This window comes from Macaca nemestrina, chromosome 2 (genome assembly GCF_043159975.1).
Source record: "Macaca nemestrina isolate mMacNem1 chromosome 2, mMacNem.hap1, whole genome shotgun sequence".
In the NCBI taxonomy this organism is placed as follows: Eukaryota; Metazoa; Chordata; class Mammalia; order Primates; family Cercopithecidae; genus Macaca; species Macaca nemestrina.
In genome coordinates this window covers 8,326,944-8,342,907 of record NC_092126.1, presented here as the reverse complement: position 1 = coordinate 8,342,907, position 15,964 = coordinate 8,326,944, and the positions used below count along the sequence as shown (strand labels likewise).

At 37.6% G+C, this 15,964-nt stretch overlaps 1 protein-coding gene across 12 annotated transcripts in view; it reads left to right on the top strand.

Annotated features, from left to right (window-relative positions):
• LOC105470866 (tumor protein p63) overlaps positions 1–15,964 on the top strand; it is a 275,494-nt gene that overhangs the window by 234,222 nt on the left and 25,308 nt on the right. For 5 of the 12 annotated variants that reach the window (XM_011723142.3, XM_011723136.3, XM_011723139.2 and 2 more), the window contains 6 exons: positions 7,148–7,337; positions 9,594–9,709; positions 10,742–10,851; positions 11,488–11,624; positions 12,229–12,311; positions 15,694–15,830. In XM_011723142.3, coding sequence (XP_011721444.2) covers positions 7,148–7,337; positions 9,594–9,709; positions 10,742–10,851; positions 11,488–11,624; positions 12,229–12,311; positions 15,694–15,830 — 773 coding nt within the window. The remainder of the gene's footprint in view (positions 1–7,147; positions 7,338–9,593; positions 9,710–10,741; positions 10,852–11,487; positions 11,625–12,228; positions 12,312–15,693; positions 15,831–15,964) is intronic. The other 7 variants (XM_011723143.3, XM_011723135.3, XM_011723144.3 and 4 more) reach the window with 3 other exon arrangements.

Sequence of the window (15,964 nt, the reverse complement as noted above, 5' to 3'; positions counted from 1 at the left end):
TAAAACACATTAGGAACAAAAAGAAATTTTCATTTTTAAAAGTACCACTTAATTAAATCTAACAAAATATGTACAGTACTTATACACTGAAAACTATAAAACATTTCAAGTAAAATTAAAGATACTGTGTTTAAATGGAGAGATATCATATATTCATGGTTTACAAGACACCACATTGCTAAGGTATCAGTTCTCTCCTAAAGGACTTTACATATTTAACACAATCTCATGCAAAATCTTACCAGGTATTTTTATGGAAATTGTAAACTGCATGTAAATTTTGTATGGAAAAATCGATCTAAAATAGCCAGAACAATTTTTAAAAAGAACAAAATTGCAAGAATCAGACTACCTGATTTCAAGACTTACTATAAAGTAGATTAACCCAGACAATCTGAAATTGATATATGGGTAGACAAATAGATCAACAGGAAAGAAGGAAGTATTCAGATACAGACATGAACACATATGACAAATTGATTTTCAATAAAGAGTCCAAGGCAGCTCAACAAGGGAAAATATGCAGGTAATCTTTTCAACAAATGGTGTTAGAACAATTGAGTATCTGTTAAAAAGGAGAATTATAAACCCTTAACTCACACCATATACAACAATTGACTGAAAATATAGTTCTAAATGGAAGAGCTAAGACAATAAATCTACTTGAAGAAAATATAAAAAATCCTCCTAATGTTGGATTAGGCCAAGATTTCCTAGGATATAAAAAGCAAGAGCTTTAAAGGGAAAATATCGATAATTAAGTATTTTGGAAAAGCAGGAAACAAAGTCAAGCTATAGTCTGGGAGAAAATGTATTTTTAAATGTATATCTGATAAAAGACTTGTAGCCAGAATACATAGGGGACTCCTAAAACTCAAATTAAGAACAAAAGCAACCCAATTAACAAATTACCCCAAATCGCCAAAATTACCCAATTAAAAAATGGGCAAAAGACCTGAATGGATATTTCTCAAAATAGGATAAGCAAATGAAAAATGCCCAATATCACTAATCAGGGAAATGCAAATCAAACTGCAATGAAATACTACTTCAGTTAGAATGGCTATTAACAACAAGATAACTGTTAGTGAGGATGTGGAGAGAAGAGAACCTTTGCATACTTTCAGTGGGAATGTAAATTAGTACAACCATCATGGAAAATAGTATAGAAGTTCCTTGAAAAATTAAAAATATAACTACCATATGATCCAGCAATCTAACTACTAGGCATATATCCAAAGGGAATAAAATCAGTGTGTCAAAGGGATATCTTCACTCCTGTGTTTATTGCAGCACTATTTGCAATAGTCAAGATATACAGTCAACTTAAGTGTCCATCAAAGGATAAATGAATAAGAAAATGTTGTGTATATGCACAGTAGAATACTATTCAGTCAGAAAAACATAATGAAATTCTGAGGCTGGGCATAGTGGTTCATGCCTCTAATCCCAGTACTTTGTGAGGCTGAGGCAAGAGGATCACTTAAGCCCAAGAGTTTGAGACCAGCTTGGGCAACATAGTGAGACCCTATCTCTACAAAAAACATACACCAAAATTAGCTTGGCATGGTAGTGCACACCTGTAGCCCTAGCTACTCAGGAGGCTGAAATGAGAGAATTGCTTGAGTCTGGGAGGTCGAGGTTGCAGTGAGCCATGATGGCACCACTGTACTCCAGCCTGAGTGACAGAGCAAGAACCTGTCTCAAAAAAATAAAAAAAAGAAATCCTGATCCTGTCATTTGCAACAACATGGATAAATTTGAGGACATTATGTTAAGTGAAATAAGCCAGGCACAGAAAGATGTAACCACATGATCTCACTCAAATGGAATCTAAAAATGTTGATCTCATAGAAGCTGAGAGTAGAATAGGGGTTACTAGAGGCTGAGAAGGGGAGGTGGGGTGAGGGGAAACGGGGAAAAGATGGGTCAATGGGTACAATATTACAGTTAGACAGAAGAATAAGTTCTGTTCTATAGCACAGTAGGGTGACTATAGTTAACAGTAATGTATTGTATATTTCAAAATAGCTAGAAGAGAGGATTTTGAATGTTCTTACTACAAAGAAATGATAAATATTTAAGTTGATGAATATACTACACATCCTAATTTGATCATTATACAATATAGACATGTATCAAAACATCACATTTTACCTATAAATATGTACAATTATTATGTATCAATCATAAAATAAACCTAAAAAGTGAAATTTCTGTATTACAACAGGGGGAAAACAATCTGTATTACAATTATTTTAACTTAAAGGTACAAAATATATGAACAGATACTTCAAAAAATATCAAATAGTTGTATAGAATTATATAAGTTTGTTTTTATTTTTATTATGTATAAATATGAATGAAATAAGTACATGAAAATATGTTAAACATTATTAATCATCAGAGAAATGTTAATTTAAACCACAATGAGATCTACTGCTTACATACCAGAATGAAATCAATTAAAATAACAGCTGACAATACCAAATGCTGACAAGGATATGAAGTCCTCATATATTGCAAGTGGCAATGTAATATGGCACAGCTCTTTGTAAAACTATTTGGTAGTTTGTTAGTAAGCATACACTTACCCAGCAATCATATTCCTAGGTATTCAAGAAAAATGGAAATGTACATCCTCACAAAAATTTGTACATGAATGTTCGTAGTAGTTTTATACACAATAGAAAAAAATGGAAATAATTGGTGAATCGATAAATAATGAAGTCTATTCAAAAATGCAGTGGAATGCTGATACATGCAAAAACCACAGATAAATCTCAAAAGCATTATCACATAAGATTATATACTATATTTTTCCATTTACATAAAATTCTGGAAAGGTAAAACTAGTGGAAGAAACAGGTACATGGTTGTTGAGGCCAGGAGCTGGGGAGGGGATTAACTGCAAAGAAGCAAAAGATAATTGGAACAGGGATGGAAATATTCTATATCTTGATTGTAGTAGTAGTTACACAATGGTGTACATTTGTCAAGCCATCCGCTTTTGCACTTAAAAATTAGTATGCTTTGTGGAAAAGTATACCACATAAAACAAAACTCCCATACAAAGAAAGAATAAATTAGGCTTTAGAATTAAAGGAATCTCAAGTCAATGTTGAGGAGCAATTTAGAGGTGAATTTTTAAAATTCCACAGAGAAAGAAAGATAGTAAAATAAACTATGTGTGTTCAAATTTACAATTTCTGCTGAGTTGAATCATCAAGGTATTTTAAAATCTTCATGTAAATCAGATTCTCATGTTCCAATCTTGCAGAAGCCTGGAAAATTGGAGATGATAGTGCTATTCTGTAAGGGATAGGGAAGTGGGCAAGTCTATGGAATTGTTAATACACATAGACCACTGAGACTGAACTTAGTACTGGGTAAAAAAATAAAGGTCATCATGGAACAGATTTGCAAACAATGAAGTAAATAGAGTAGCAGAAACTTGGCTTTGTAAAAAGAAAAAAAGCGATTGTGCCAGACCACTTCAGCGCCTCTAGTTGCTGAATTGCAGGACTGGTAGTTGAACCAAAAGCAATAAACATAATGCATCTTGGCTGTGGTCAGATATTTTGATTTAGTCAAATATGGAACCCTCACCACTAAAACTGGAAAATATGGTTTGCAGTACCAGATACAGTACTAGCTGAATAGTGATATCTAAATTGTCCTGGCATGATGTGGAGAACAGCAGAAAAAGAGAAGTGTACCACACTGGGAATATCACTTTTGTTGTTGTTGTTGTTGCTTGCTTATTGCTTTTAATTCTTTTAGGTTTCAGATCCAGTGGGTACATGTTCAATATTGTTACATGAATATATTGTATAATGGTGAGGTTTGTGCTTCTAGATTACCTGTCACCCAAATAGTGAACATTGTACCCAATAGGTATTTTGTAACCCTCATCCCCTCCTATCTTCCTCAATTTTTGGAGTCCTCAGTGTCCATTATTTCCATCTTTATGTCCATGTGTATCCTTTTCGGGTTTTGTTTTGTTTTTCGTGTTTTTAGTAGAGACTGGATTTCTTCATGTTGGCCAGGCATGTCTTCAGCTCCTGACCTCAAGTGATCTGCCTGCCTTGGCCTCCCAAAGTGCTGAGATTACAGGCATGAGCCACTGTGCCCGAACACATGTATATTCACTACTTATCACCCACATATAAGTGAGGACACATGATACTTGATTTTCTTTTTCTGAGTTGTTTCACTTAGGATAATGGCCTTCAGCTCAATCCATGTTGCTGCAAAGGACATGATTTCAGGGAATAGCATTTTGAATTTTGGGTGATGATCATATGGTGTGTTTGAAGCATTAAAAAGTTTGTATGGGTAGAACATGGGGTGAGAAATGTGTGTGAGTGGGGATGGAGGGGTAGGGGGAGTTAGAGATAGATAAGGTCGCAATACAGAGGGCCTCATAAAGTCCTCAGTAAACCGTGATAAAGAGCAAGACTTTATCCCTGAATTCCCAGAGCCAGCTGGTATAAGCGTCCAGGTTGTCTTTGCCCTAGCCCAAAGTTTTTTCAACTCTATCACTTGTTGCGTCTCCCTACAATTAAATGAGTAAACAATGTACTGAGAAATTAATAAAACTATGTTAAATAGACTACTTTTGAGCTCCATTTTAATTCTTGGAGAAGAGTATAAACATGGTAATTAATTCACAAAAGAACCACAATGTTGGAAACTAGAAAAAGGTAAACATTTGCATGGCTGAGTTAAGAGAACAGACAGATACGAAACTGTTATTACAGGACTCAGATAGACTTATGCACCAGTTACTAAGCAGGTTCTTGGGCAAGTCCTTTCTGTACATTTATTTTCTTATTTATAAAATAAGGATAATAATTCAAGTCAATTATCTGTTATCTGCAATTCTGAAGTCTAAGAGCTCTGAAAATCAGAAGATGGTTCAGTTTTATTTTGATTTCTTAGGTTTGTGGCACATTCATTTGATGGTGAAACCCAGGCTTTGTACTCAATCAGTTAGTGTGAATATTTATGAATTCTGCAGAAATAATGTTTGATCTTTTGGTGCTACCCTAAATTCTGCTGGATACATTTATATGTTATACAAACTTTACTTTTTTTCTAAAATCTAAACAATTCTGGCTTCTGAAAATTCTGGCCCCAGGGGTTTCAGATAAGAGACAGTATGCTTGTAATACCTTCCTCTTAGGGTTGTAACAGGATAAATTTTCTTAAAACAGAACTCAGTAAATGATGAAGCTGTTATTATTTATCATTAATTAAGCTTAAAAATTGGATTCCCACCCCATCCCTGAGAATGAACAAGAATTAACACTTAATGATCCTTAATCTTATTCTTAATGCTTTTATACATTTTTTTGTCAAGCTTGATTTATAGTATATCAGTTATTAAAATGGAATGTGTCTCTTAAGAAGCTGTTATACTCTGAACACTTAACCTTCATTTCTGCAACTTTTACATACTTGGAAGGATACCTTATTTGCCTTTAGGTATTAGTTGACAGACTTATTTTTCAGTCATCTTTCCTAAGGGTCATCTTATGAAATTCATGGTTAGATTATGCATTATATACCTCCTAACAAAAACACGAATGGATATGCTTATTTTCTTTAAGTTCTCAATAAAAGTAAGTTCTTAATATGTCATAAAACAATTTCTGTGTAAGTCATTAGTTAAAAGTACAAGAGCAAAAATACCCATCTAGATTTCATTCAGTGTTTCCCAAGTAGAATTTTATTTTTGTGGTTGAATTTTGGCATGTGTCCTCTTTCTTCAAGCTATATAAAACCCTTTTGCTGTGTCTAATCCATGGCCTGTGGGCATGGAGGACTGATTTTGCAATACTTTTCTAGCATTGGGAAACTTTTAACTAAAAATTTCGTATGCTGGAATACTTGGAAGAAAAGGAAAGGTCATTTAAACAATACCATATTTTAAAATGAAGAAATAAAGCAGCATTTTAAATATGTGATTTTTGGTAATATACTTGCCATTAGTGAGAGTTAGGGTGGGACATATCAGTAACGAATCCAACTGCCACTATGGCTCTGGTCCCCCTGTCTTTCCTCTGGGAGGATGTTAGGGCCCACTTATGATTGCAACCTGTGTGTGTGTTTATCCTTTGTTTGGATACATGTTACTAGGTGCCCCACTCTTGGCCAGCAATTCCAGTGCCTGGGTGGTTTTCTGAGCAAAGTGCCTGAGTGGGTAGGAATGTAGGGATAGGGCTTTGACCCAGAGCACAGGGGTGATAAGGTTTACTATAGTTGTAAGGATTAGAACGAAGGTTCTCTTCTGCTTCAGAAGTGGGAAGAGGAAGCAACACAGGATAGGATTTCTATCTGGTTCTAGGTCTCAGGCTTTCTCCACTCCATTTTGCCAACTCTACAACCAACTAACCACTACTGAACTTCCTCTCCCTGAAGAAGAAAAACTTTCACTCACTTGTGAGGGAGAAGATCTGCATCCAGATCCTTTCTGTGCCATGATTAGCTGTGCTATATCAGGCCAGATGTTTTCAGGAGTTTACGGCAGAGTGGCCCCTTTCAGCTCTTGCATTCCCCTACCTATGACATTAGACGAAAAGTGCAGGCATTCGGAGGAGTTCTTGTTTTACAGTTTCAAGCGATCTGACCTCAGGCGAAATCTCTTCACTCTAACAGATATTCCATCTTAAAAAAAATCCCATGAACCGTAATTCCTATGAGTTTCTCTAAAGTACATTAAAGACTGGATTGATTATAATCTAGGCAGAAATTTGTCTTTATGGTTGTTGTTTAATATCACTCAGTACATGCCAATACTCTTCTTTCACTTAGTTTCTGGTCATCTATGAAGCTACTCATGGTATTACTCATTTAAACCCCTCCGAGCCTCAGCTTCTTCATCCTAAAGGAAAATAACAGGAAATAATGGCACAAATATGTTTTGATAAACATAAAACCTTTTGTAAACATAGGGTTTTATTTATGATAGCAAAAAAAAAAAATCTAATAACATTGACATATGTCACATCTATGGTGGCCAGTAGCAAACATGCAGCATGCAGCTATAAAAAGTGGATGGATTTTCATTGTTTTGATTTGGAATGTAACAATATCTCCTGTTGGTTATCTCCTTCCTTTCTCCACTGGCCCCAACTCTAAGCAGTATTCCACTGAACTGAAGAAACTGTACTGCCAAATTGCAAAGACATGTCCCATCCAGATCAAGGTGATGACCCCGCCTCCTCAAGGAGCTGTTATCCGCGCCATGCCTGTCTACAAAAAAGCTGAGCACGTCACTGAGGTGGTGAAGCGGTGTCCCAACCATGAGCTGAGCCGCGAATTCAATGAGGGTAAGCAGAATGTGAAGCTCTAACTGTCCAACCTCCTTGAAGGTCAACATTCTGTGGGTGTTTCTGTTTGAGACCTACCTACCTGGTTCAGACTTTTGCACTCTGATGGCAGATCAGTCTGCCTTTTTTTTTTTTTTTTTTTTAAATGGCTGACAGAGTATCTAACAATAATGATAAATAAATCCATGGCTTTCATAGTGGTTGAACTATTTAATATTAGTAATTACTAGATGATCTGAGCTACTGGTTATCTTTACTCCTTACTGCTTCCTTCTTTTTATTTTTCTTGCCTTTAAAAAAATAAGAAGAAGAGGCCGGGCATGGTGGTTCACGCCTGTAATCCCAGCACTTTGGGAGACCGAGGCGGGCAGATCATGAGGTCAGGAGATCGAGACCATCCTGGCTGACACAGTGAAACCCTGTGTCTACTAAAAATATTAAAAATTAGCTGGGTGTGGTGGCGGGCACCTGTAGTCCCAGCTACTTGGGAGGCTGAGGCAGGAGAGTGATGTGAACCTGGGAGGCAGATCTTGCAGTGAGCCAAAATTATGCCACTGCACTCCAGCCTGGGTGACAGAGCGAGACTCCGTCTCAAAAAAATAAATAAATAAGAGAGTGCAAGGAGACTACGTGGTAGCTGTTCTACTTGGCCCAGGCTACCATATCTTCAGATTTAGTGTTTTCCCAGAAAGATTCTCAAGTCTAGACCAGTTGAGAGCTGGAAGGGTAAGAGAAAGGAGCACCAAACGAAAGAAATAATGAAAAAAATCAGAAGAAGAAAAGGAGGAAAGAAGATGAGAAGGCAAGTAATGGGTAAGGGGAATAAATAGAAGGCCTGGAGCATACTGTGGGCAGTCAAATAAAGGACTGGGAGTCGAGGGATGAGGTATCTTGAAGGCCACGTTTAGGCTCTAGGCATGAATAAGTCATGCCTCATATTCTGCATCTCAGATCCTACAACAATTTAGCAGAAAAGGTCGGTATTTCCAAGAGTTCCCTTAGATCTGATATTATGGTTCCATGAAGGGAGACTGAATAGAGAGTGCTGAAAAGTGGAAAGTAAGAACAGGATAAAGCATAAGCAATCCTCAGAGAGTACTGAGGGTGCCAAAGGTGTTGGGGGTTAGGATACTTTATAGAAAAAATATTAAAATGTAAGGATTGATAAATATAGAGAATATAATGTTAGAGAAAATTAATGGAAGAAGAAAGATAATGGATCAGAATTTAAAAGAAGAAAATAAAGTCAAAATACTCTTTAAACAACTATTTTTTACACATTAATTTCGAGTCCTTGCCCACATGGCCACATTATCCGTACCTTTGTGTCTTGCTTTTCACTTAGCAATCTGCCATAAAGAATATTGCAATATAGATAGACTTCATTATCAGCCTACCTAACTTGGTATTTCACCAAGATAGCACACGATTTTTAAGTGTTTTCTCATTTTTTAAACATAATAATGGTTTTTAGTTTTAACCACACTAGATGATGCAGCAGAGAACATTCTGATAGACTTAGCTTTTTACTTTTATTGAATGGCTTTTGTAGACTGGGACTATGGGACTAACAGCTGTTAGAAACAGCTTTACAGGTCCTAATTCTTGGAGCATCTTCTTTCTTCTAGAGCTCTGCTAAGTATCACAATTTTATGAAACTTTACTCAGTCTCTTTTTTTAAAATTGCATCCCTTTTCTTATACCCAACTTGGGACTCCTTCAGCACACAAATGCCAGAACTTTTCTTATCTTTATAATCAACACAATGTTCAAAAGTTGAGGAGGAGGAAAGAAGAAAAAGTGGAAGTCATATCCTTGCTATCTTCTGCTTCTCCGTGTATTTGCTGGTCAGACTTTTGGGCAGCATTTTCTCAGTTAAACTGATTTTTTAAAAATTAATTTGCTTCTTTCCCTTTCATTTTCCAGGAGGCTGGCAAAATTTCCTCCATGGGTGAGGTCATAGATGTAGTTATAGAGTTCCATAAAGCTTGTATCATTAATCTTAAACTCCAAATTATAGGACTGTTCCCTTAAATATAGATGTACATTCCAGTCCTTTCTGTGGCTATAAAGGTTAAGACACCTTCATGTATTTGATATCTGGCTACAGAATCTGTTCCTTTCTTCAAGGATGCACATTTTCTTTATTCTATGGACTATTTATTTTGCCACCAACATCTTGTTCATGCAATTCCATGTTATTTTCTTTATTTTTAAGGTAAAGAACTAACTCTTTTATCATTTTCTGCTCTTCAGGACAGATTGCCCCTCCTAGTCATTTGATTCGAGTAGAGGGGAACAGCCATGCCCAGTATGTAGAAGACCCCATCACAGGAAGACAGAGTGTGCTGGTACCTTATGAGCCACCCCAGGTAAAAAGCAAACCAAACCAAAACACAACACTCTATGGACTGAGCAGACTTGAGAGAACATCTCTTTCAGCAACAGGGATGTTTCTAGCATCTATCACTGTCGTAGTTCTTGTCATCAAATATGTAATATTTTTGTATTTTTTTCTACCTATTCTCCACATGCTTTCCCTTCAGAATATCTAAATATACACTGGATTAACTTGGTAACACGGCTCTGTGCCCATTTTCCCATCTTAAGGGCAGATAACAATTGAACTGGCAATTGGGTGTATACATGGGATTGTTTTATCCAACTGGCAATTGGACGGGTAGTGGATGTGCAACAGTAGTGGATGCAAGTGTTACCGTAAGTGGGAAAGCCCAAGAGGGACCTCTTAGCTAAAGTTTGAATGAACAGATGATAGATTTGTAAATCTGTTGGTGAAGCAGAGTAGTGTGGTTGAAAATACACTGGTATAACAGAACCCAGGTTCTTTGGTTTGCTGGCTTGCTGTGTGGACCTTCGGCAACTCTCTCTCTCTAGACCTCAGTTGCCTTACCCATAACTATGTACTTTGGACTGGATTATTTTTAATTCTGAGAACATTTTGAGCTCTAAGATGTTATTAATGCAAGTGTATATTCAGATCTATATTGTACCATTTTATCCACATAGGGGAAATATTCTTGGAGCATTGCTACTGTTTTTGGCAATTATTCCCCATTTTCCCTTTCCAGTGATATTCCTGAAGGTGGTATAGCCTATTTGAATTACATGATGTGGATCAGCTTACAAATGAACAGGATCAAAGATCACAAAATCTGTTAAAGCCTGTCTCACCTAATGTAGTGTTCAGTGTTGCAAACATTAGCTTTAAGCTTCCCTGGAGGCAAGATGAAGAAAAATCTACAACAGGGTTCAGAGTTTGCCCTTTTAGGAGGAAGCATATCACTTCATCAGAATTGGAATTCCTTAAATAGAGGGAAGAACTGAGAGGGAACAACGTCAGTTTAAACCATTGTTAACACAGATTATTTTCCCCTTGTTTTCAGGTTGGCACTGAATTCACCACAGTCTTGTACAATTTCATGTGTAACAGCAGTTGTGTTGGAGGGATGAACCGCCGTCCAATTTTAATCATTGTTACTCTGGAAACCAGAGAGTAAGTGGCATATGTAAAAATTGTCATTCTACACAAAAAATCATGAGCAGAGGGCAAAGTGAAATTGTGGCTGCTTTATCATTAATTTTGCATGTAAAGCAGAGAGCTTGTCCTTTGTGCTTTAAATCCTTGCTATAAACAGTTACATAAAAGATCTAAGAAAGTGGAGACAAAGGAAAATGAGTAAAGTTAGAGGGAAAAAAAGAGCTAGAAAGGTGTGCAGTCACTTCATACCCGAATTCTTGACATTTGACTGGAATTGTTCTGATTAGACAGTGGTCCTCAAGGCATTTGACCGTTTTTTTTAAGTCTGCGCGGCCTTAGGGGATTTTATCCTGAGACATCCACTGGCTTAACTCAAGTTTCCTTCAAAATATGTAGTTAAATACAGCTGTTCAGCTAATAGCTTGGAGGCTCTTTGGAGAACAAATGGAATGTTATTTACTAATATTACTTGTGGCATTTTAGCACTTTTGTGTTCTGCCAAGTACTTTTGGGTCCATTCTCAAAGCTGCCATGGCTAAGCTGGTAGTACATTAGCAATGGCCCATATGGGAAATGGAAGTGGGAGATCTCCAGGGGACTTTCCAAATGCTTTGAATTTAACTCTTTCTTCCCCTTTATTCTAATTCCTAGTGGGCAAGTCCTGGGCCGACGCTGCTTTGAGGCCCGGATCTGTGCTTGCCCAGGAAGAGACAGGAAGGCGGATGAAGATAGCATCAGAAAGCAGCAAGTTTCGGACAGTACAAAGAACGGTGATGGTACGAAGCGCCGTAAGTAGATGTAGTGGCCAAATGGGGTAGGGTTGAGTCTACTCCAGATGTTGGAGAATGGGGTGATATTAGAGAAGCTGCATGATAAGACCTGTGACCTTCAGCAGCAAGTGGGACGTCAGCCCTCAGAGCCAGTGAGAATAGGAATAGCATTGAAGTGGACTCCAGGCATGTCCTATAGCTTTACACAAGCAGGTAGTCATTGTGACAATGTCTTAGTCCAGAGATTCTCAAAATATGACTTCCACACCAGTAGCATAAACATCATCTATTCACAGACACACACTGGCAAGATACGGGGTTTCCTGCAACGTTACTTAAGCCAGAGGGTATTTCCCAGCATACTGAATTTCTTTTATTTTTCCCCACCATCCTTCCACCTCCTTATTGCTAGGATCACAATCAATGTAAAAACAATTGTACCCAGTTAAATGGATGCTTAGGAATAGAGCCTCTAATCTTACACGTGTTGCTGGTACTACTGTCTGTTTAATATGTATTATTAAATCTGATTAATATTAATATGTAATTATTAAGTATATTTAATATGCATTATTGCTTTAGAAATGTTCCCAGGATGAAACTTGTATTTTTCCTCCACCAGCGTTTCGTCAGAACACACATGGTATCCAGATGACATCCATCAAGAAACGAAGATCCCCAGATGATGAACTGTTATACTTACCGGTAGGTCTCCCTTGGGTGTTCATGGTTGCTTCATTTTAACTTTCTTTGAATAAGCTTTTACAGTATGATCATCATCTCGTTATCTGTGACAATGGGAAAGGAGGTGTCTCAGTCAGTTGAAGCTGTACAACAAACTAACCTAGACTAGAGGGCTTATAAACAACAGAAGTTTATTTTCTACAGTCTGGAAGTCTGAGATCGAGGTGCCCCTCTGGTCGGGTTCTGGTGAGAGTTCTCTTCTGACTTGCAAACTGCCATTTTCTCCTTGTATTCTCATACAGTGGAGAGGGCTAGAGAACTCTCTAGGGTGGTTTTTTTTTTTCATAAGGGCACAAATCCCATTAATGAAGGCCCCACTCTCATGACCTAAATTACTTCCCAAAGGACTCACCTTCTAATGTCATCAAAATGGAGTTAAAATTTCCATCTATGAACTTTGGAAGGACACAAACTTTCAATCCATAACTGGGATGGGGGAGGGGGGTTGAGAGCTGGTGATATGCAGGAGAGAAAATATTTATTTTTTTTAATTAGAATATTCTTCTTTCTCTCCACAGTTTTGGACTGTGTTACTAGCATGAGATTCTCTACTTACCTACCCACCCAGCTAAAGCTAAACTCCTAATAGGATTTTTCTTACCCAAATATTTGAAGTTAATTTGCCCTTCATTATTTCAGAATGATAAGATTATCCTAGGCAGCATGGCCATAGAAATTTAGGCCTAAAATTTTGTCAGAAAAAGTTCACAAAATTGATAATGCAGCAATTATAGCCCTGACTTTGATGTCTTTTAGGCGGCACTATAAAGAAAGTCAAGCAAGACAGAACCCTGGGTTACAGTTGGCCCTCCCTATCTGTGTATTCCATATCTACAGATTCAACCAATCACAGATCAAAAATAGTTGGAAAAGAACAATAAAAAATAATAATACACCAATCAAAATAATAACAAATATAATAATATAGTATAACAACTAACTGCATAGCATTTACATTATATCAGATATTATAAGTAATCTAGAGGTAATTTAAAGTATACAGAGGATGTGCATAGGTTACATGCAAATACTACACCATTTTATACAAGGGACTTGAGCAACCTAGGATTTTAGTATCCATGGAGGCCAGGTGGGGTGGGTAGTCCTGGAATCAGTGCTCTGCTGATACCAAAAGACAACTGTATATGTGAATGGCCAGAAGTCTTAGCCCAGTTATTATGTAAGAACCTCATTAATTCCTACAAGGGACATTACTTCTCTTGAGATCACTAATGAGATCACTTTAGATTATGGTGGTAGTTAGTTGAATTCTTATTGCATTAGGTCTTTGCCATGTAGGGTGGCAATGACGTTTTGGTGGCTGGTATAGCCCTTGATGCCATCTAAAGTGACATGAGACACAGCCAAGCAGGGCCAGGAGATTTAACCATGAACTACTACCCTGGGATTGAACTAACAAAACTCAACAGGTTTAGGCGTGCTGTACCTTCTTCCTCATCTTCTTTGGGTCCTGACCCTCAGGGGAATAAATTCCCAGTAGACCAATCAGATGGTGAGTTAGCTGAGATTCTCAGTGTCTTGTTTCTCAAGCTATAAATGGAAACTGACTTGTGACATTAAAGTAAAACATTACCCTGATACACTAAATATTCCAAAAGTCTTAATATGATTTCAGCTGATAAAACAGGAACTGCTTGAAAAGTTATTTTAAAATTTTAGCTTGTACTAAGAAGGAGGTACCCTTCTTAGTGTTACGTCTCAAGTTGAGAGAAGGCTTAGCCTAAATAACTTATGGGTGAGGAAAAACTCCATTAATTTAATATGTATTTTGTTGGTGTTTGGTGAGTGGCAAATGTGCTAGACCTTGAGCATTTAGAGTTCAGTAGGACACAATTCTTACTTTCAACTACCTTGCCTTCTATTGAGGGCACAAACAGTTATAGTGTAATAAAATAATCATTTTCTAGATCAAGGCCTAGTGCTGTGTGAGTACACAAGAAGTTCCAAAGATGCAAACTAAAAGAGTAAGATCAAGAAAAGCTTCTCAGAGAAGGGGCCCCACAGCTGGGATGAGTAAGAGTTAATTCAACCAAAGGTGGAGAACATCTTTCGTTTCTGAATTCTGACTAATTCTGCCTTTCCTACTGGGTGCAGCAACTGGGGTGAGGCAGGTAAAGTGCCTAGGGTGCAAAATTTAAATAGTCCCTCACTCCCAGGGCAACACACCTGTGCTAAGTGCCTCTCTTGCCTCACTCTAGTCCTGGCCCTGCTCATCCGTTGCTTTGTTTGCTGTTGTTTTTTTGAAACAGGATCTCACTTTGTTGCCCAGGTTGGAGTGTGTGGCAGGATCATGGTTCACTGCAGCCTCAGACTCCCAGGCTCAAGCAATCCTCCCACCTCACCTCGCCAGGTAGCTGGGACTGCAGGTGCAGGCCACCACGCCGGCTAATTTTTGCACATTTTGTAGAGAAGGAGTTTTTTCCCAGGGTGGTCTTGAACTACTGAGCTCAAGCAATCTATCCCCTCCCAAATAACCGGGATTACAGGTGTGAGCCACCATGCTTGGCCCCTGCTCATAACTGTAAAAACTTTTAAGACCTAAAGATTTTAAGGTACTCTCTTAAAGAAACATATTTTATCGCACATGAAAACTTTTATCCCATCAGACATAGTTACAATCTATTCTTATTTTTTGTAGTAGTTTAGTTTTATGAAGGTGTTGCAAAAATGGTATTGATGAATATGAATCATCTCATCGCTCATAAGATAAATACAGGATTAGGTTTTTATGCACCTCTGGTCACATACATTTCATCAACAGATAACTATATAACTTCATTTGTTGTGTGTTTCTGTTAAGAGACATTTTATTTAATATATACTGTTGACTCATTAACATCAGACTCGTGGCCAATTAGCCTTATAACTCCTGCCTGAATGAAGTTTCTCTAGCACACATATTTTCTCCATAAGGCATGGAACAACCTTCTCCCACTTAGGGACACTAGATAGCACTTCCGCACTGCCCTCGAGGATCTTTTTAAATAACAAAATCACCAATGAAAAGCACAAAAATGTAAAAATGTGGTGCTAAATAGATCATGAAAAGAATGTGGGTTTACGGCATAAGAGCTACAAGATGACAGAGCATCTCCTTGTTCGAACTCAGCTGGGAACACGCACAGGTGATTCAAATTTTTCATCACTGCACAGGTCTGAATGACCACAAAAGGGTCCAGAGTATTGATTTTCATGTTACAAATAAACGTTAGCAAATAAACAAATTGCAATTACAGAATCCTCGAATAATGAGGATTGACCACACTTCTAACAGTTCTACAGTTTTTCATGTTTCCTTCTTTCCTTCTGCTCACTTCCATAGGTTAGGGGCCGTGAGACTTACGAAATGCTGTTGAAGATTAAAGAGTCCCTGGAACTTATGCAGTACCTTCCACAGCACACAATCGAAACGTACAGGCAACAGCAACAGCAGCAGCACCAGCACTTACTTCAGAAACAGTGAGTGTATCAACGTGTCATTTTAGGAGGCATGAGTGAAGGTGACTTTATGTAGATCAGCAATAGTGTGATTGATGGGCAATGTGGAACATAATGGGAGATAGCAGATTGTCATAGATTCAGATGACCTGGTG